At 34.4% G+C, this 21,493-nt stretch overlaps 1 protein-coding gene across 3 annotated transcripts in view; it reads right to left on the bottom strand.

Annotated features, from left to right (window-relative positions):
- The window catches only part of ARHGAP32 (Rho GTPase activating protein 32), a 299,282-nt gene that overhangs the window by 89,966 nt on the left and 187,823 nt on the right, over positions 1–21,493 (bottom strand). For all 3 annotated transcript variants that reach the window (XM_059413918.1, XM_059413910.1, XM_059413927.1), the window contains 4 exons: positions 8,382–8,519; positions 6,089–6,181; positions 5,091–5,213; positions 3,517–3,594 (listed from right to left, as the gene is read on the bottom strand). In XM_059413918.1, coding sequence (XP_059269901.1) covers positions 3,517–3,594; positions 5,091–5,213; positions 6,089–6,181; positions 8,382–8,519 — 432 coding nt within the window. The remainder of the gene's footprint in view (positions 1–3,516; positions 3,595–5,090; positions 5,214–6,088; positions 6,182–8,381; positions 8,520–21,493) is intronic.

Raw genomic sequence — 21,493 nt, 5'->3', positions numbered from 1 at the left:
AAGAATTCAGACACAATTTACATTAGAGAAATAAAAAAAAAAATCTGAGTATTAGCCTTCTAAAAGGAGTCAATAAAAAACATTCTTATATGGGAGCCTCGATGACTCAGTCAGTCAAGAGTCTGACTCTTGATTTCCAGCTCAGGTCATGACCTCAGGGTTGTGAGACTGAGCCCCACATCAGGCTCCGTGCTTGGCATGGAGTCGGCTTGTCCCTCCCCCTCTGCTCCTCCCCCTGCTCCCACTCTTCTCTCTAAAATAAATAAATGAGTAAAATATTTTTATAAAAAGCTTCCTATAAAGAACAAGTTCTTCTAATATTTTGAGAATGTTAACTGGCTTTTAAAAATAAAAATTATAGGGATGCCTGGGTGGCTCAGTTGGTTAAGCGTCTGCCTTCAGCTCAGGTCATGATCTCAGGGTCCCACATCAGGCTCCCTGCTCAGCGGAGAGCCTGTTTCTCTCTCTTGCTCTGCCTGCTCCTCCTGCTGCTTGTGTTCTCTCTCTCTCTTTGACAAATAAAATTTTTTTTAAAAATTAAAATTATAAAGTAGCCTGTGAGGTAATATAACCACTATATACTACTAGAAACCTAAACAAGTGCTTTTCCAATGTTAGTGTTTATACACAGCTCTACTAAGGCCCCTCTGGTATGCTGCACAAGACCCAGGGGAGGTCAGTCAGACATGCTCCCCTGGGAATAAGGCTCAGAGCACCTGACTTGAACTAACCTCACCAGCGCAACTCCACTGTTGCCTTTTCTCACACTGAGGTTCTGTGTGAGATTCTGTTTGATTAACAATTCCACCAAGTTAAAAAATACGTATGTGAAAACCAGTGGACTAAGCCATTATTCCAGTTATTTCAAAATTTAAAATCAGGAATCTCATCTATAATTATCACATACATGGAATAAATTATAATTATCTTCCTCTCTCGATAAAATATCTGAGTAAGGAAGGACACATGCTCATCATTTAAAAATACATAACAAGGGTAGAGAACATTACAAAGAGCTTGAAGAGGAGTTTTTTCCCCAGATGCAATATACTAATTATTACATAAAAACATAACATATTGTGATAGCAATGCTTCTACCAGTAATTCTGTATGCTTTACAGTCCTCTGTTGGTTAATCTTTACAGCATTCCTTTGTTGCCTGAGAAGGAAAGATGTTCCTTTCCATACGGTAGAAAACCGAGAATAAAGTTAGTAATATAATATAAGAGTAAATGCAGAAATCATGCTTTGTGCTTCTTAGGCAATGTGATCGAGCAGACCTGAATAAGTAAGGAGCAGTCCTTACTCCATCTCTTCCTGACTGTTTATTAGCACTCTCAAACTGCTTCCCCTCCATAAAAGGGGTTAATAGTTTTGTGGAGATTAAAGAAAACATTGTGTATAAAGTGCCCAGTAGTACTTTGCACATAACAGATGTTCAGTACATGCCTTCCCATTCACACCTTCCCTGCAATAACCCATGAGGCAGTCTTACAAATGGAATGGATGAGCGCTTAGGAACATCAAGGAAGAGTGCACTGTGTGTATTATTTCCTTAAAGTACTGGACTCCTCTTACAAATGACATTTTGACAGTGATGTTTAAAGACTGCTCCTAGTTTTTACGGGTGACACCCCCCCAATGCCCACAATCAACTCTTCTCAAATCCGTATTTTCCAGCATGATATAAACAGAAATGACAGCCCTTCCAGGACCAATTAGAATGAAAACAAATAGCAATGCTATATAAAATATCCTTTCGTTATCAATTAAAAATAAATCCTGTGTAAGTTTAAACATCTATTTTTGTTTTTAATATAGTTTGGCAACAAGCTAATTTTTAACAATTGTTAATTTATATATTAATATTTAAAAAGAATAATCTGTTTAGGCAAGAAACTATTCCGTGTGACCCTAAATAAAAGAGTTAGGAAGATAAATCTATGCCTAGCACAGAGTCAGATCTCAATAAATTGTCTGTCACATGAAAAAAGGGAAAACCTACTACCAGTTTTACAATAATAGAAGGAAAATGCTGAGAATAACTAGAGAGATTTTAAATGGAACTTTCCAATTAAGAAGAAGCTCAAGTACAAAGAAAGCAAATAACTTGTCTATAATTATAAGAAAGATAGCAAAATCAAGAAAAAAACAGCCATCTTAAAGCCAAATTTATTTTTTTAATCATCTCTTAGACCCTACAGTTTATGAATATGGAGAATTGACTACTTAATAGGAAAAAAGATGACCCTACTTTTCTATTTAGTTTTATATTTAATCAAATGCACCAATTATGCATAGCAATTAAGAAATGAGACAAATAAAAGACCCCAACTATACAAACAAGAGAATTTGTGGCATAATATGTATATGATTTTCCTGGTCTTCATCAACAAATTAAATTGCTATAGATGACTTATAATGGATAGATAAAATTAAATTTTATAAAAATTTAAATAAAATTAAATTTATAAAAAAAACAATTACTTAAACTTAAAAATCAACATTTTTTTTGAAAAATACGCATCAGGCCTAGTCTATGTACTTCACATATTTTAACCTCGAATATGAAATCTTTACCATAATCCTATGAAACAAAGAAGGGTCTTACAATCCCCACTTTACAAATGAGGAAACTGAGGCACAGAGAAGTAAAATTAACAAGCTCAAGGTAACACAGCATAACACCCAGGCAATCCGGCACCAAAGCCCACACTCTTAACACCATGCTATCCTGTTTTAAACTGTATGATTATTTTTAAATAAAATATATTTTATAAAAACCTAATACTAGTTTCCATTTAACATGCAAAGCTCAAGATATTTATATAATAGTTACTAGTATTTCTAGCTATATAGAATGAACATTTTATTTATGTAGCATTTTAGGAACACCTTTATAAGAAGACCACAAAATCCATAAAAAATTCACAGGTTACATACTAAAGACACAATTTTAAGGCATTTTCAGATGCTCTTCTATGGATGATTTTAACTGATAAAAGAAAACCTACATACCCTATGGATATTAGTGTTAGTCAATCTAAAGAGTCCATCATTAGCTCTCAAATTATTTAGGAATATATAAAAAAAAGAAATGACACTGCTTTAGATGCCATTGTTGGTATGCAATTAACATATTATTTAAATATCAGTTAAAATACCTTTTTATAAAAAATGTTGATCAAACTGACTTAATTCTAGAGAACAGAAAAAATATGTGAATTATGATTCAAAACCAGTATTAAAAGCAAGGTGGAGTTATAGGCCTGATAATCTAAAAGTGGTCATCAGAACTGTAATTCTGTTCAAACTTTGGTTATATCACCATTTAAAAAAGAAGATTAAACAACCACAGAGTAAGCAGAAAAGGAAATCCAAGTCTAATATCATCTACATTTTTCTATCTCTGCTGACAAAGTCCATTGCCAGTACATGCTGTAAAGAGAAATATTACTGAAGAATAAGCAAAACCTGTTTTTTGAACTTCTTCACACCTAATTCTTTGCTGCCTACCTGAAATCCATGCTTGCCTCTCCACCACGTGCTTAACACTTTTGGGGGCATGTCAATAACAGAAACGATGTCTCCCACCTACAAGGAAGAATTTTAAGTGAAACCTTTTAGTCAAATTTTAAACCAATTGTTATGTCTAGAATTTAAAATCTGAACTAGAAGAAAAAATTAAAGTACAATCCTTATTCTCAGGATAATTATTTCTGGAAAAACATAATACCTTTTTCTGTAAAAAATTTAATAATCTTTACCATTTGTAAAGAAGAGTTCTAAAAAATGTTAAGAAGCACGAAGATGGGGATCCAAGCAACATATGTGCAGGAACTTCAGAAAGCCAAATTTAGACCATACGATTTTTGAATGCCAGGTGTCATACCACCATCACCACTTCTGCTAAAATATTGTTACTGTTACTAAAAGGGATCAGATCCACTTACAAGGGACAGTTTAAAGCATTCATATTTAGAACAACCATAGCTTTTATTAATAACATTTAGTGTACTGTTTTAAGCATTTGATATATTTTATTTAATCATATAACAAAGGCTTACAATGTCTACAATCACCTGGTTACCCACAGTAAGTATAAAGTTGGATGACAACTATACTTTTTTCAATAGATGGTACAATATAACATTTTCACTTAATAGCCTACTTTCTTCACTCTAAATGACAAACTAGTCAGTGTATACAAACTTTTGCAAAATCATAAATACAAAAATCATAATGATAGTTTCAAACAATATATTGAATGGGAGTTACACTCTTCAAACAAAATAAGTTACGATTTCTAGGTTAAAACATAGTAAAGTACTTCAGAACAGTATTACTATGGTATACATATTGCTTTAAGAATTTTTATTTGTATATTAACAACTGATCTCTCAGGCCATGAAAGAGTTATCTTCACTTCATTCTTGCTAACAGACATGGCATCTTTCAAGACATGCATTCCTTTATGTATGGAACCTAAAACTTTGTATCATTTTTTCTTAAACTGAGCAACTGTTAGCAGTTTTTTTGTCTCATCAGTCAATATTAAAGAAACTTAATTCTCCTCCTTTTGTATCTGATAGCAAGAAATGTTCTTTTCACTTTCCATCTGTTCTTTAACTCAATCTTTGAACAAACAATGAGAAGAAAGTATCATTGGTTATCATTTTTAGTACTAAAAACACAAAGACAAAAGACTGACTCTCAAGGTCATGGAGATAAACAGGATAACAACTATGACTGAGTGTAATAAGTGAAATGTCAGGGATAGGAGTGCTGGGCTGGCTCAGTCATGGAGCATGCAACTCTTGATCTCGAGGTTGTGGGTTCAAGCCCCATATTAGATGTAGCGATTACTTAAATATAAAATTAAAAAAAAAAAAAAAGAAAGTCAATCCAGGCTATTTGGGGATAGGTATTTGCACAGAGTAGGGAGAAGATCAAAGATGACTTCCTAAAAGAAATGGGAGATACAAGCTGAATTTTCAAGGATGAATATGGTCATTTAATAAAAATAGATGGCATTCCAGGCTGAAAGACAATGAAGTACAGGAAAAGGGCCTGAGTCTTTAGTCATTTACCTCTAAAGTCAATTCATCAGGGGCCCGAGCAGTGTACCTCTTGATAACATGGGCAGCACCAACAGCAGGAGTGTTAATGGATGATTCCTCATGAACTAGAAGATGATTTCCCTTATTATCAATCTATAACAAAGAAAATAAACTATGAGATGGTTAAAGACATGGGACTTGCAAAAGTTTCTTTGACTATTCATAAAAAGCATTCAATTTGATTTTGAGAAACCACACCTGAAGAATCTTTAAAAAACTACTATTATATATTGAGTACTTAGTGTATACTAGTCATTGTACTGTGCACAGAACATGATTTAATTTAATCCTCATAACTCTAAAAGATACTTAACACCATTATCATCATTTAAAGATGAAGATGCTAAAGCTAAAAGAGGTTATATAAATCATGAGAAATTAAATAATTTGTCCAAGATCACACAGCCAAAAATGGAAGAGCCAGTATCTTAATGCAGGTTGGCTCTAAGTTCCACATTCTATTTTCCATCCTGTCTTCCAATTTCTACTGAGAGGACAGATTAATATAATTTTACATATGCAAATTAAGGAGAAATACCTAGCATATTTTCTGGATACTGTAATATGCAATACTTAATCTTAAATTGGACTCCTCAAAAGGTGAATTATCTCTTGCTCATAAATAATTGAAAAATATTTTCAATTACTAAGTCAATTAAATACACACACACATATATACACACACACACACTATATATATATATATATATGTTAATACATTAAATACCAAAGTAAGAGGTGCCATTGCAATTTACAAGATATATTTAAATTAGTTTACTGGATTCTCAAAGAAAGATAGATCTGAGATAAAAAATCCTTAATGTATCACTTTATCTTTCCAAAAAATAAGAATAAACTCCCTTTCTTGGATTCCTGAAACTCAATAGCTATCAAAATTAAATTAATATTAAATTTCTGAAGTAGACAGTTTAAAAATAAATTTTGATATGAGGTGAATTAGATAATACCTCCATCCAAGTAAGGGCAGGTCCACAATTGATCTTGTTGCCGGCGATTGCTGAAAGGCGGGACAGGTAAGCCATAAGCATCTGAGTGACAGACTAAAGGGAAAGAAAAGATTCAGTGGTAACTCAAAGTCAAGATACAGCACTCTGTTCAAGTAACTGGTATAAATTGGTTTCTGGGGGCAAAAAATCTGCAGATTTTTAGGCATTTTAATAGTTATAGGGGATTCTTCACAGAGGCTCAAGAGTTCCATTAAGTGAAACCACAAGCACTTACACAGAAATCCCCTGTCTTGTAAAGAACTTTAACTGCTATCTCCTTGTCATCAGGGGTCATACTAGTTTATAGCTTCTAACCTTGTTGCTGTCTTTAATTTTATACTGAAAATATAAAAAAGATAATTATAGCAGACACAGACGTACTTGGCCTTTTCTGCCCAACCTCCTCCTGGCTACCTTGAAACTCTCCGGGACCTGCTGTAATCTTCCATGCATGCAGCTGTGACAGGACAGCCACATTCATGTGCAATTGCACACCATGGGTCCGTGGAATGGTCCAGGACCAATTAGCTGGCCTAACAAGAGTTATGGTAAGAATTAGGAATTATGATACAAAATTTCAACTCATTCTGGTGGCTGTCTTAAAAAGAGAGAATAAAAACCTGGGAACTTTTCTTGGTGGCCATGTCCTGAGACAGCCTGAGAAAGAAAAATGTGACAAGTAGGTGGAGATGGGAAACGGAGATGGACTTCCAAGGTTCCCTATGATACAAAAGAATCTGTGACTTTAAGATGTTCCTGAGACCCTGCTGTGTCAGTTCTTACAAGACTGAGGAGATCTCTACTTTGTCCTACCTTCTTAACTGCCTTGGAATTAATTAGAAATTTGAAAGGGCTTCCCCTTGGGATGTGAAAAGTACCTGCACTCTTTTCAAGCATCCAACGCGCCTGCTGAGGAGTCTAATGTCAAAACAATTCTTATTTTTTTAAGAAAGCGTTTTGCTCTCCAAAATCTTTCTGGGTTTTCTGTTTTGGCATTTTGAAATTTCACTATAGTGTCTCTAAATGCATATCTTTCCAGTCATCATACTTAGCACTTACTGGGCCCATCTGATCTGAAACATGACTTTTTTTTTTAGTTTTAGGGAATTTCTTATATTAATTTTTAATTACTTCCATCTACTGTATCCTCATAGAACTCCTAAAAAAAGGAAGTAGGAACTTCAGGATCTATTCTCTGTGATTTCCATTATTCTCCCCCAACTTTTCATCCTTCTCTCTGTTCTGGAGCTATATTCTTAAAAAATTTGCTCTCCCAGCTCACTAATGCTCTCTTCATCTGTGTCCATGTTGCACACAGTCCAACTATTCAGGTTTGTGATGACTAAAATGAACTTAAATAAGCACATGTTCATTTCTAAGATCTCTGATTTTTTTATTTTTATACAACTCTGCTCTCATTCCACAGCTGATCACCTTACTTTCTCTCTGAGGACAGCCTTGTTTGCTCTTTTCAGTTATTTTATTTATTTAGCTTATACAATCAAGACTTCTAGTTTGTCTTCTTCAATCCTCTTATACATGTTTTTTCTACTGTATTTGCTCATCTCCATAAATCTTACCCCACCCACTCCCAAAGATTCCTCACAATGTTGATGGTTGTTCTTTTCTGATGTTTTAAAGAATCTCTTCTCATTTAAATTTTTAAAATTTTTTTTTCTCTTTTTACTAGAAGTATGGCAGGAGTGGAGGTAAGGGCACAGATAACGGCATGTCATCATAAACTACGCCTTTCTCTAATTATTAGTGAGGTCAACATTTTTCCGTATTTTTGCTTCCATATTTTTTGTTCCCTTTAAAGAATGGTCTGCTCATATAGGTAGTGTGTTTATATATTATGAATTTTTTTATAGAATTACACTCCAAACCTACTTTATTTTTTTTTAAGATTTTATTTATTTGACATACAGAAATCACAAGCAAGCAGAGAGGCAGAGAGAGAGAGAGAGGAAGGGAAGCAGGCTCTCCGCTGAGCAGAGAGCCTGATGTGGGGCTTGATCCCAGGACCCTGAGATCATGACCTGAGCCGAAGGCAGAGGCTTTCATCCATTGAGCTACCCAGGCCTACTTTTATTCTAAACATTCTTTAGAGCATTACTAATTTTTTTATTATGAAATAATTAAATTATCCCAGGAATCATCCTGATTGTTCAATATAAGCCTTTATTTAGTATACACACAAAACTTTCTACTAATTTATATACAGTGATTACTGCTGCAAGTACTAAATGCTTACCTCTGGACTGTCCTTCAGGGCATCAGAACGGGGAAGCTCTGAGAGTTGGGAGAATCGTCGGTCATAAATACACAAATGGAGATGTTTATCAAGTACCCGAAAATCTTCATAACTTCTTTTAACAATCCAACTTTTGCCCTATGGTAAGAAAGAAAAGAAGCTTTTCTACAATGACTTTATATTCAGGATATTTTACATTTGCTGATGAAAAGCTCATCAACTTCATAGTAAATAGGTAAGTAGTTAAAGATTTATTTACTTATTTAAGAGAGAGAAAGAAACCACATGAGCAGGGGTCAGGAGGAGGAAGAGGGAGAGAATCCTCAAGCAGACTTCCTGCTGAGCATGGAGCCTAATGTGAATGCCAGGCTGGACCCCACAACCCACGACATCATGACCTGAGCCAAAACCAAGAGTCAGACACTCAACCAACTGAGCCACCCAGGTGCCCAGGTAAACAGGTAAACTCTGAAACACCCTAGTGAGTTATAGTACATTAAAATGTCAGTAAGGGAAAATAAGATAAAACTCTCCACTGACCATCTTTCTACTGCTGGCTGTAGAAAGTCCACTGGCTCTCTTTGGGAGTAATAACTGCTAGACGGTAAGACAGCATGTGACCTTAAACCCACAGAAAGAACCATAAAATAATTTTGGATGGGAGAATATTATCAAAAATTAAAGAAAAATAAAACGAAGTTATCGATAGTTATCACCAACATTTTCTAAGACTAAGACTAGAAAATCGAAACCACTGAAGTCCTAGTCAATATGCATTGGATATGGATGTATTATCTAGAACTCATTATACCTCCCAACAATCACAGGCTTTCTTCCTCTCCTTGCCCAATCTCGCAAGCTCATCAAAAATGAAAATCCAGGGGCACCTGGGTGGCTCAGTGGGTTAAAGCCTCTGCCTTCAGCTCAGGTCATGATCCCAGGGTCCTGGGATCAAGCCCCACGTCGGGATCTCTGCTCAGTGGGGAGCCTGCTTCCTCCTCTCTCTCTCTGCCTGTCTCTCTGCCTACTTGTGATCTCTGCCTGTCAGGTGAATGGATAAAATCTTTAAAAAAAGAAAAAAGAATGAAAATCCACTCACAGAGCATATTTACTACATTCTACCTTCTAATTTTCTCTTGACTCTATTACTTTTTATAACCCAAGCTTTAGTAGGGATGAACATCTTCTCTTACTGCTAATACTCTCTACCTTTGATCTCCCCTGCTCCCTCCCCACCAGTACAAAACACAAAGCTTATCAGGTAAACATTATCACAATTCCTTCAAAAACTCCCATGGTCAGCACTAATGAGCAGGTCCCAAGTGCACACCCATTTAGTTTTGCAACTGAACCTAATTTTATACAGAGGCATTCACCTCATAAAAAATCTGGAAGGAGTACAGGAAATATCCATCAGAGCAACCATCTCAGAACTGAAGAAATGCAGTGTAGCTCTTCTCCATTTGCCCCAGCCTAAAGGGGCAGAAACAGAAGGCATCACTTCCCAGGAGAGAGACATATTGAATTCAAACCACAGGTATGTTAAAACTAACATGATAAACTTGTATTGTCCTACTCTGGACTGTAATTCTATACTGCATGGGTGAAGAACAATACTAATTCCCTGTCTGAGAGGGTTTACTAGAATGAAATAAGAAAATACATGTGGCAGAGACTTTTAACAAACAGTGTCCTGGTCACTGTTCTCAGAAATACTAGTTCCATGAGGCTGAAATAGCTGAAATGGGATTCAGTTAATTCTGATGATCAGCCTGAAATGGGAGCCACAGGATAAAGGATAAAGTCCAAACATATCTGCACATATCACGGCTTTCATCCTCTGAGCTCTATCTAAATTTATATGCTGATCTCAGTCATCACTCCTCCATGTCCTTTCTTTGCTTCCAGTTATGCTCAATTACTTGCATTTATTCAGTTTGAGATGTCTGCTCCCTTTCTTGCCTCCCTGATCTTTAAGTGTTGTTTCTTCTGCTATGAAAAGTCATTCTTTTACTCTTTGCTGAAGTAAGTTCCTCTGTTTTCTCAGTTCTACCACTGCCTTTGAACCCAAAGATTTCCTAAGTACCACAGGGGGTTAAATACTTGTTCCTTTGGATGACAAAAAAGAAAAAAAGAAAGAAAGAAACAACAAAGGTAGAAAAAAAAATAAAAACAGGTTATAGTTGCAATTATTTTCTCTTTCATACACCTTTTTAAAATTATGGGATGCTTCAAATATCAGAAACGTACATCAAAAAATTTATCACATACTTATGTCTCTATCACAGAGATTAAACAGATACGGACTTTTTTGTTTCATACTCTGGATATATTTTAGAAGAACCAATTATCATAGATACAAGGTCCCATCTTTTGTGTTCCTCTTCTAAAGGTGAGAACAGGAGTACATGTGCATTTTATAATGCATAGATGCATTTTATACCTTTAGTATACAGCAAGTATTCAGTGCATTGTCCAAAACAAGTGACAAAATTTTATTTCCTTCTCTATGGATCTAATCACAAATTAAGTAATTCACTCAAAATTTCAGATAGGTTATGTGAGAGAGTATCAGTTAAAATACATGTCAAATAAGAATAATTCAATTATATTATCATCTGGACAAGAAGGTTTTACTGCCATGACCCACAGTATTTTAAATTTATCCACTCCATCTTCTGATTGGGTTTGGCCCAAAGTGTTTTTAAAAAAGTGCATATGACTACTTTAGGTACAGCACTGCAAAGTCTAATTTGCCCGAGTAATTATCATAGCACGCTATTTACCTTATTTACATTACCTGCACAGATTCTGAAAATAAACAGATTTACCTCTTGACATAAAGAAAGAACTAAGAAATTGATGTTAGGATCAGAATGTCCTGGCTGTTTAAGAATTTAATGAAGTAAATTAATGTAAAGTGATTAGTAGAGTACCAGGTAACAGAAATGGCTCAGTACATGGTGGTTATTTCTATTCTTTATTGACTTAGAGAACTTGTTCTGGGCCAAACATAGTAAAATTAGAAAACAGAGTTTCTAAACAATTCCCCACAGTATTCAGCAGAACAAATGACTGGTCACCAAAAGTGCAGAAACTCAAAGGAAACAACACCATTACTGATTACCTTTAAGTACATCAGGGTTTCAACTAGGGAAGTAATGTATCTTTAGAGGTCACAGGTTATTTTCCATACTGGCTGAATTACCAGTTCCAGCTATTAATTTTTTGCTTAAAAGAAGTAAGAAAGAAGTTGGTAGGGCTTTCTTACTTAAGACTTCTTCCTACAATACATTTAAAATGTATTTTTAAAAGAGGATTTTGTGCTTTACATTTGTTCTGCAAGGTCAGCTTTTTAGTTCCTCTGGCTCTGTCTTATCAAGCACCAATAAAAATAAGAAGCCCAATGAAAACAATTGTGATTCAGTCGTATTTCAGAAATGATCTTATTGTCAGTTTAAAAGTAAATCAGACTTCCAATTTCTTTTCCAGTATATAAAGAGCTTAGAGATGGCCCCTTTTGTCCTAACAAATAAAAATCTGAACAAGTAAAAAGCTGTCCTAACAAGTAACAAACTGAAAAATCAGTAACTCTTCATAGATCCATGAGAGAAATGAGGTGACAGGGCAAACTGCTCTTCCCAGAACTGGAGAGACATAGAAGTCCAGAAAAAAAGAAAGAGCTAAACTCAATTATCTACAGTTCTAGCTTTAAAAAAAAAAAAAACCAGAAAATTAAACCGAAGCAAACAGACTAAATTAAAAAAATTACAGTAGAAATCAATAAACTTGAAAACAGGAAATCAACAGAGAAAATTAACAAAACCAAAAGCTGATTCTTTGGTAAGATTGATAAAATCAACAAACCCCTAGCGAGCTAAGTAAAAGAAAAAGAGAAAACACAAATTACTAATATCAGGAATGAAAGAGAGAACATCACAACAGATATGAACATTAAAAGGATAATAAACACTATAAATAACTTCTATGCTCATATATGTTAACCTAGATGAAACTAACCCAGATCCTCAAAAGACACAATCTGACAAAATTTACACAAAAAGAAATGGACAATCTGAATAAGGCCTATATCTAGTTAAAATACTGAATCAATAATTAATAAGCTTCCAAAAGAGAAAGCTCCAGGCCAAGATTCACAATGTTTGAATTATAACAAATATAACAAATATTTAAGAAATAAATACTTAAGAAAGAAATTATACTAATTCCCTAGACTCTCTTTCAGAAGATTGAAACAGAGGGAATACTTCCCAATTCATTCTATAAGGCTAGAATTAACAAGCTACCAAAACAAGACAAAGACATTACAAAAAAAGGAAAACTACAGAACACATCTCTCAAGAACACTGATGAAAAAAAATCAACATTATTAGCTAATTGAATCCAACAACATGGAAAATAATTATATACAAAAATCAAGTGGAATCTATCACAGGTATGCATGTAAAGCTGGTTCAAAATTCAAAATTAGTTAATGAAATTAATCACATCAATAAGCTAAAGAAGTAAAAACACATGACCACATTGGCAAATGTACAAAAAGTGTTTGCAAACATCCAACACTCAATCAATGTAAAAATTCTCAGTAAACTAAGGTTAGTGGGATACTTCCTCAACTTGATAAAGACTGTCTATAAAATCTACAGTGGGTATCATATGTAATAGTGAGAAACCTGAAGCTTTCCAAATTAGATCAGGAACAAGGTAAGGATGTCCCCTCTCTCCACTGCTTTTCGACCCTCTACTGGAATTCCTAGCTAATGCATTAAGGCAAGAAAAGGAAATAGAAGATATACAAATGGACAAGGAAGAAATTAAACAGCCTTTGCACACAGAAGACATATCATTTGGGTATACACTACAAAATAATTATCTAAAATCCTTCTGGAACTACTAAGTGATTATACCAAAAAGCAGAATACAAAGTTAATATCCAGTCAACTGCTTTCCTAGGCGCCAAAATGAATAAGCTCAATTTGAAATTAAAAACACAATAGCATTTATATCAGCACCCTCCAAAAAAAGAAAAAGTTAAGTCTAAGTCTAAGTCTAAAAAACTATGTACAAGATCTATATGAAGAAAAGTATAAGTCTCTGGTAGAAGTAAACAAAGGACTAAAATATTTGAGAGCTATACCATGTTCAAGGATAAGAAATCTCAATATTGTCAAGATGTCTATTCTGCCCAACTTGATCAGGATTCACAGTGCTATGCCAATCAAAACCAAAGCAAGTTATTTTTGTTAATATCAACAAACTGTTTCTAAAGTTTGTATAAAGAGGCAAAAGACCAAGAATAGCTACCACAATATTGACAGAGAAGAACAAAGTTGGAAGAATGACACTAAGTGATTTCAAGACTTATCTGAAAACTACAATAACCAAAACAGTATGGTATGGGCAAAAAAAATAAAAACACCAATGTAACAAAATAGAGAGCCCAGAAATACCTAAATATCATCAACCAAACTTAGACAAAAGAGAAAAGGCAATAAAATAGATAAAAAGCTTTTTCAAAAACTAGTGTTGAAAAAATCAACAGGGAAAAAATATAAATATAGCCTTATAGCTTTCACAAAATCACTCAAAATGGATCACAGACCTTAATGTAAAATGCAAACAATAAAACTCAGAAAGTAACATGGGAGAATACAGGGATGATCTTGGGTTTGGTGAGAGACTTTTTAGGAAACAACACTAGAGGCACAATCCATGAAAGAATTGATGAGCTGACTGTCGATGAAATAAAAATTTTCTGCTGTGTCAAGACACCATCAAGAAAATGAAAAAACAAGTAATAGACTTGAGTGAAAATCTTGACAAAAGATTTTTCTGGTAAAGGACTATTATCCCGAATATACAAAGAACTCTTAAAAATCAATAATAAGAAAACAACTGATTTAAAAATGGTCCAAAGACCTTAACAGAGACCTCACCAAAAAGATACGTAAATGACCATTAAGTATATGAAAAGATATTCCATATCACATGTTATCAGGGAAATGCAAACTAAGATGAGATACTACTGCACACCTATCAGAATGGCAAAAATCCAGAACTAGTAAAACCAAATGCTCACAAAGATGTGAAGCAACAGGATATTTATTTCATTGCTAGTAGGAATACAAAATGGTAAACCCACTTTGGAAGACAGTATGTCAGTTTCTTATGAAACTAAACATACCTTACCATAGGTTCCAGCAACTAGACTCCTTGGTGTTTATCAAGTAAGCTAAAAGTTATGTCCACACAAAAGCCTGCATGTGAATGTTTATAGCAACTTTATGCATGCTGAAATTTACAAGCAATCAAGATGTCCTTCAGCTGGTGGATGTAATGTGGTAGTGTATGTAAACTGTGGTAGATCCAAGCAATGGAATATTATCCAGCACTAAGAAGAAAGAAACCATGAGAAGACATGGAGGAAACTTGAATGCATATTACTAAGTGAAAGCCAAGCTGGAAAGGCTATATACTGTAATAATTCAAACTATACGACATTTTGAAAAAAGACAAAACTACAGAGACAATAAAAATATCTGTGGTTACCACTGGTTAGGGAGAAGTGAAAGATAAATACAGCACAGAGAATTTTTAGGGCAATGAAACTATTTTGTATGATACCATATGGTGGGTATATATTATTATAAATCTGTCCAAACCCACAGAATGTACAACACGATGACTAAACCCTTGGTGACAAAGATATGTAGTATCAATTGTAACAAAGATACCAGGTTGGGGGGAAAGATGTCCATAGTGAACAAGGTTGAGCATATGTGGGGATAAGAGGTATACAGGAACCTTGAACTTTTCACTAAAGTGTTCTGTGAACCTAAAACTATTCTAAAAAATATACTAATTTTTAAAAAGTAGTCATGTTTTCTTCTTTCTAAGAAGTTTACTCAAGGAAATAAATAACCACCAACCACAAAAATGCAAAAGAACCTAGAAAAGTAAGTGGTGGTATGGTGGGGGACTGGATGTCAAAATTCAGTCAAAATTATACAACAGTGAACTGATTTCTTTCAATTTTTTAAAAATGTTCTTATCCCAGTAAAATCTTTTCTTTTAAACAGATTATCATTCACAAAATTAAAACCTCAATATAGTTTGCAAATCATCTAAAACTTTTAAATTCACTGAGAAAATTCTAAATATAGTAAAATACCTCCCATTTTAGCAGATACGAAAGAACCTGAAATTTCATATGCAAAAATTTCAGATGCAGTTTAATCATCAAATTTCCAAATAAACTGAATAAAATACAATTGACCCTTGAACAACATGGGGCACTGACCTCAATGCACAGTCAAAAATCCACGTATTGGGGCACCTGGGTGGCTCAGTGGGTTAAAGCCTCTGCCTTCGGCTCAGGTCATGATCCCAGGGTCCTGGGATCATATTGGGCTCTCTGCTCAGCAGGGAGCCTGCTTCCCCCCCCTCTCTCTCTCTGCCTGCCTGTCGGCCTACTTGTGATCTCTGTCAAATAAATAAAATCTTTTTTAAAAAAAAAACTATGTGTAAGTGGAATCATGCTACTTAGACTGGTATTGTTCAAGGATCAACTACAAATGATCAGAATATTTTAGAAATTTACTTCTTTTATAAATAAAACACAAACAATTAAAAAAAACTCATTATGTGTATCTGCCTAAATTTTTAAACTTCTAATTTACTGCTAACTTCTAACCTTAATAGTTATTACTATCAAGTAATTTTTGTTATCCAACCAGTAACAAGATATCAACAATTCTTGATAAGGCTAAAAAAGGATGAGAGAAAAAGAAATCACTAATGTACAGAGGAACAAATTTCTAAGACAAAAATGTGTTCTTCTTCCTCTCATTACTGAGGACCTACACAGTATGAGAACTGGAGTAAGCATTAGAAATGCCAGAGAACCATCAAACCTCTGATTTCTCAAAATTTATTTCTACTGAGAAAAGTAAGTGTTACTGAAGTAGCACTGAAATGGAATGTTACACACTAGTTTCAGGGGCACAACACAGTGCTTCAACAATTATAAGCATTACAAAATGCTTACCACAGTAAGTGTAGTTACCATCTGTCATCGTGCAATATTACTACACTCTATGATTTATGTATTTTGTAACTCCCTTTACCTATTTTGCCCATCTCACCAACCACCTCCCCTTTGTCAAACATCAGTTTGTTCTCTATAATTGAGTCTATTTCTGTTTTGTTTGTTTTGCTTTTTAGAATCCACATATAAGTGAAGCCATATGGTATCTGTCCTTCTCTGTCTGACTTATTTCACTCAGCATAATACCCTCTAGTTCCTTCCATGTTGCCACAAGTAGCAAGCGCTCCTTCTTTTTTACGGGTGGATAATATTCCACTGTGTATATATATGCCATAACTTCACCTGTTCATCTATTAATAGCTGCCTAGGGTTGATTCCATAGCTTGGCTATTGTAAATAATGCTGTAATAAAAATAGAAGGGCATGTATCTTTTTGAACAAATACTTTTTAAAGTAAATAAATACATAAGTAAAATAATTATAACTTCATTCTGTGAGGAGATTAAACAAGAACCTACCTCAGGGAAGGCAGTCAGGAAAAGCCCTTCTGAGGAGGTGGTATCTAAACTCTAACCTAAAAACTGAGAAGGCACCAGACACAGCCAGTGCAGTGTGAACGGAGTTACAAGATGAGCAATATTCAACATTTTATAGTAGGAAAGGACTTAGTCAAACTGAATGAAAGTCAGCGTGACCAGAACAAAGAAATGAGCAGACTGTCGTGACAGGATGCAGAAGAGGTAGGCAAGATCCAGATCAGGTGGGACTTCCACAGGACTTGGTTAGCAGTTTGGGTTCAGCTCTAAATACAGTGAAAATTTATTGAAGAGTGTTAACCATGAAGATAACATTTTCAATTTACATTTTACATCACTCCAGCAGTTTAAAGGGTTCTAAATGATTATAGGATACAAGCACAAATACTAATCACAACATCCCAAAAAGATACAGCACCTTGGGCTAGTTTGGTAATAATATAAATGGAAAAAGACAAATTCTAGATATATTTGCTGTTCTTTCTGAGAAGAACAGTCCTCACCCATGTCCATGGAAGTCCCTTTATCATGGAAAAGTTAACTGAAAAAGAATAAATTCTCTCTTTAATGGTATGATGACGTTCAGTAAAAAAAGAATGATCTGAAAAGAAAATGAACTGATTTAACCTCAGCAGGGCTTTATCCTAGATATAGGACTTTACATAAGTTACTTAACATCTATTAGCAACAGTTTGCTCACCTATAAAATGAAAACAGTAACACATTTCACAAAAGAGTTACAAGGTTGGGATGTTTAACAAAACCTATCTATATATTTTGTTCATACACAGATGTTCTACAAATGTGATTAGACAACCCCACCCCTCAATAACGGCATTTTCTAAGTAGACTAAATGGAGGAGATATTTAATACCAAGGAATGCATTTCTGATGGTGGAATTTCAAGCAGGAGATATTTTGAGGCAGGAAAGCATTCCCCTAAAGCCAACTGTTTACCCCACCTACTAGGACATAAAGGAGCTTTCAGAGTACAGTAAATATTTATGAAAAACTTGATCCTCAGAAAAAATAGACTATTATATAATGATGAATTCTCATTAAAATACAAAGGTAGTTAATACAATCCAAACACAATAAACCATTCATTTCAACCGGTCTAAAGCTTACAATGAAACAACAACAAAAAAAATAGGACTTTATTAAGCAGCAATTTCTTACACTAACAAAACTATACTTACAGAAAGCAAAGATCATAAAGGATTTTCCTTAGGACACATGTTAAAATAAATTCTGTAACAGCTAGGTTTAAATTTGCTATTTTAAAATCAACACTTAAAAGCTAATGTTTGCTTACTTGCTAAAGAATAAAACAATAGAACACTGAGTGGCAGGGAGACTCATTACCATTGACATTATACTTTCAATGATTTATTCTAAGTAATAGGGCTCAATTAGTGTGAGGGTTTCTCTCTTTTTGAACTTTTAAAAATTACTGAATATTCAACACTTGAGACAGTAAAAGTTTTTCTAGTATCTTCTTTGACATGAGACCAGATCTCCTAGAATTATTATTAATATTTATTAAATTCAAACTAAATACATTATGCTTTCTGAAAAGTAAGGAATAGGCAGAGAAAAAATCAGTATGATTTTTAGAAAAGATAAAGTATTACCATTCAGATCAATATCAAGACACAGGAGTGTTTTTTCATCCACACCGGCCAATCTGTTTATTCTACATAATACTCTTTTTCAGTTTGTGTACTTGAAAAAGAGAATTAAAAAAAAAAAATGGAAGGAACATTTAAAAAATAATATTCTTACATTGGTAAGACACTTTATTCTAGATCATGATTAGTATGAAAGGCAGGGCACTGGGAGCTTGGGCAAGGCATTAAAGATCTATTTTTCAAAGCATTTGAGTCACTTTTTTTTTTCCAAGATTTTATTTATTTGAGAGAGAGAGAGAGAAAAGGAGCACAAGCCGGGAGGGAGGCAAAGGGAGAGGGAGAAGGGGACTCCCTGCCGAACAGGGAACCCAATGTGGGACTTGATCCCAGGATGCTGGGATCACGACCCGAGCCAAAGGCAGATGCTTAACCAAATGAGTTACTCAGGCACCCCCTGAGTCATTTTCAGAATGGTTAATATTCACCTGAGACACAGCAATGTGGTTAAATGAGACTGTATGACAGTTATCTGTTCCACTGCTTCAGGCCCATGCTATACCAGCTTATAATATTGTAACTATCACTCAGACTACATCATAGCCTGGGATCGTAACCACTTGGCCTGGACTACCTCCCACAGGGATTCTTGAGGCTTCCACTTAAAGAGCCTCTAAAGACTTCCCCAACCTGAGAAAGAAAACAGACATCCAAGTCCAGGAAGTCAAGGAAGCCCCAAACAAGACAAACCCAGAGATAACCACACCAAGACATATTGAGAATTTAAATAGCAAAAATTAAAGATAAAGAGAGAATCTTCAAAGCAATAAGAGAAAAGCCAGTAGTGTGTATAGAGACTACCCATAAGACTATCAGCTGAGTTTTCAGCACCAAGCTTTCAGGCCAGAAAGAAGTGGCATGATATATTCAAACTGCTGAAAGGAAAAAACCTACAACTAAGAACTGTTTAAGTTTTCATACAGAATTGAAGGAGATATAAAGTTTCCCAGACAAGCAAAATTTTAAAAAGTTCACCACTAACCTGGCATTACAAGAAATGTTCAAAGTATTTCTTTAAGCATAAAGGAAAGGGCCATAACTAAAAGTCAGAAAATTTTGGAAGAAAAAATATCACTGGTAAAAGCTAACATATATAAAGATGGTGGATCGATCACTTATAAAGCTAGTACGAAGGTTAAAAGACAGATTTAGTAAAATGAACAATATCTACAGTAATTAGTAAAGGGATACACTAAGTAAAAAGATAGAAAATATGAAGTTAAATACATAAAACAAGAGGTGGGGAGTAAAAATGTAGTACTTCTTAAATGTGTTTCAATCTAAGGGACCACCAGGTTAAAATGGACTGCTATATACAAAGAGTGTTACATACGAACTTCATGTTAAAGACAAAACAAAAAACTACAATAGATACACTAAAAATAAATAGAAAGGAATCCAAACATAACACTAAGAAGTCAAGTTACAAAGTAAGAGAATAAAAGAAATACAAAACAATTAGAAAACAATTAACAAAAAGGCAATGAATACAAAATTATCCACAATTGTTTTAAATGTAAATGGACTAAATGCTCCAGTGAAAAGACAATGGCTAACTAAACGGATAAAAATGTAAGACCCATCTATATGCTGCCTACAAGAGAGTCACTTCAGACATAAAGACACATACAGGCTGAAAATGAAAAGAAGAAAAATAATACCCCATGTAAATGTAGCAAAAAGAAAGCTGGTACAGCAATACTTGTATCAGACAAAATACTTTAAAACAAAGACTATGGCAAGAGACAAAGAGAAGTATTACATAATGGCTGAGATAAATCCAACAAGATAATGTAACAACTGTAAATAGCAGACCAAAAACAAGAAACTGACAGTAACACAATAACAGTAGGGAACTTTAATATCCCATTTACATTGATGGATACAGTGTCTAGACAGAAAATCAATAAGGAAACAATGACTTTAAACAACACATCAGACCAGATGGGCTTGACATACATATACACAGAAAACTATCAAAACAGCACAACACACATTCTTTTCAAGTGCACATGGAACATTTTTCGGAACATATCATGTTAGGCCATAAAACAAGTTTAAAGTAAGTGTTAAAAGACTGAAATCATATCAAGCACCTTTTCCCATCACGATCGTATGGAATTAGAAATCAATTCCAAGGCAAAAATTAGAAAAAACACAATCATTTGGAGGCTAAATAACCAACTGATCAGTGAAGAAATCAAAGAAGCAGTGAAAAAAATACCTGGAGAAAAATTAAAATGGAAACACAACTGTTTAAAATTTAAGGGAATAGCAAAAGCAGTTTTAAGAGGGAAGTTTAGACCAATATAGATAGGCCTACCTCAAGAAACAAGAAAAATCTCAGGGCACGTGGGTAGCTCAGTTGATTAAGTGTCTGCCTTTGGCTCAGGTTGTGATTGAGCCCTGTGCTGGACTCTGTGCCCCAGGGAGTCTGTTTCTCCCTCTCCTCCCCACTTGTGTTCTCTCTTGCCATCTCTATCTCTGTCTTTCAAATAAGTAAAATCTTTATATAAACAAGAAAAATCTCAAACAATTCAAACTTACTCCTATAGAAATTGGAAAAAGAAAAAGAAATAAAACCAAAGTTAGAAGACAGAAAATAATAAAGATCAAGCAGAAAGAGGAAATAAAAACTAAAAATATGAGAAAAGATCAATGAAACTAGGAGTTGGTTCCTTGAGAAGATAAACAAAATTTGTAAACTTTTAGCCAGGGATGCCTGGCTGGCTCAGTTGGTGGAGCCTGTAACTCTTTATCTCAGCATTTTAAGTTTGAGCCCCATACTGGGTATAAAGATTACTTAAAAGATAAAACAAA

Source organism: Mustela nigripes, chromosome 1 (genome assembly GCF_022355385.1).
Source record: "Mustela nigripes isolate SB6536 chromosome 1, MUSNIG.SB6536, whole genome shotgun sequence".
NCBI classification, from domain to species: domain Eukaryota; kingdom Metazoa; phylum Chordata; class Mammalia; order Carnivora; family Mustelidae; genus Mustela; species Mustela nigripes.
Note: the sequence above shows the minus strand (reverse complement) of the source record. Positions and strands in the feature narration are given on the sequence as shown.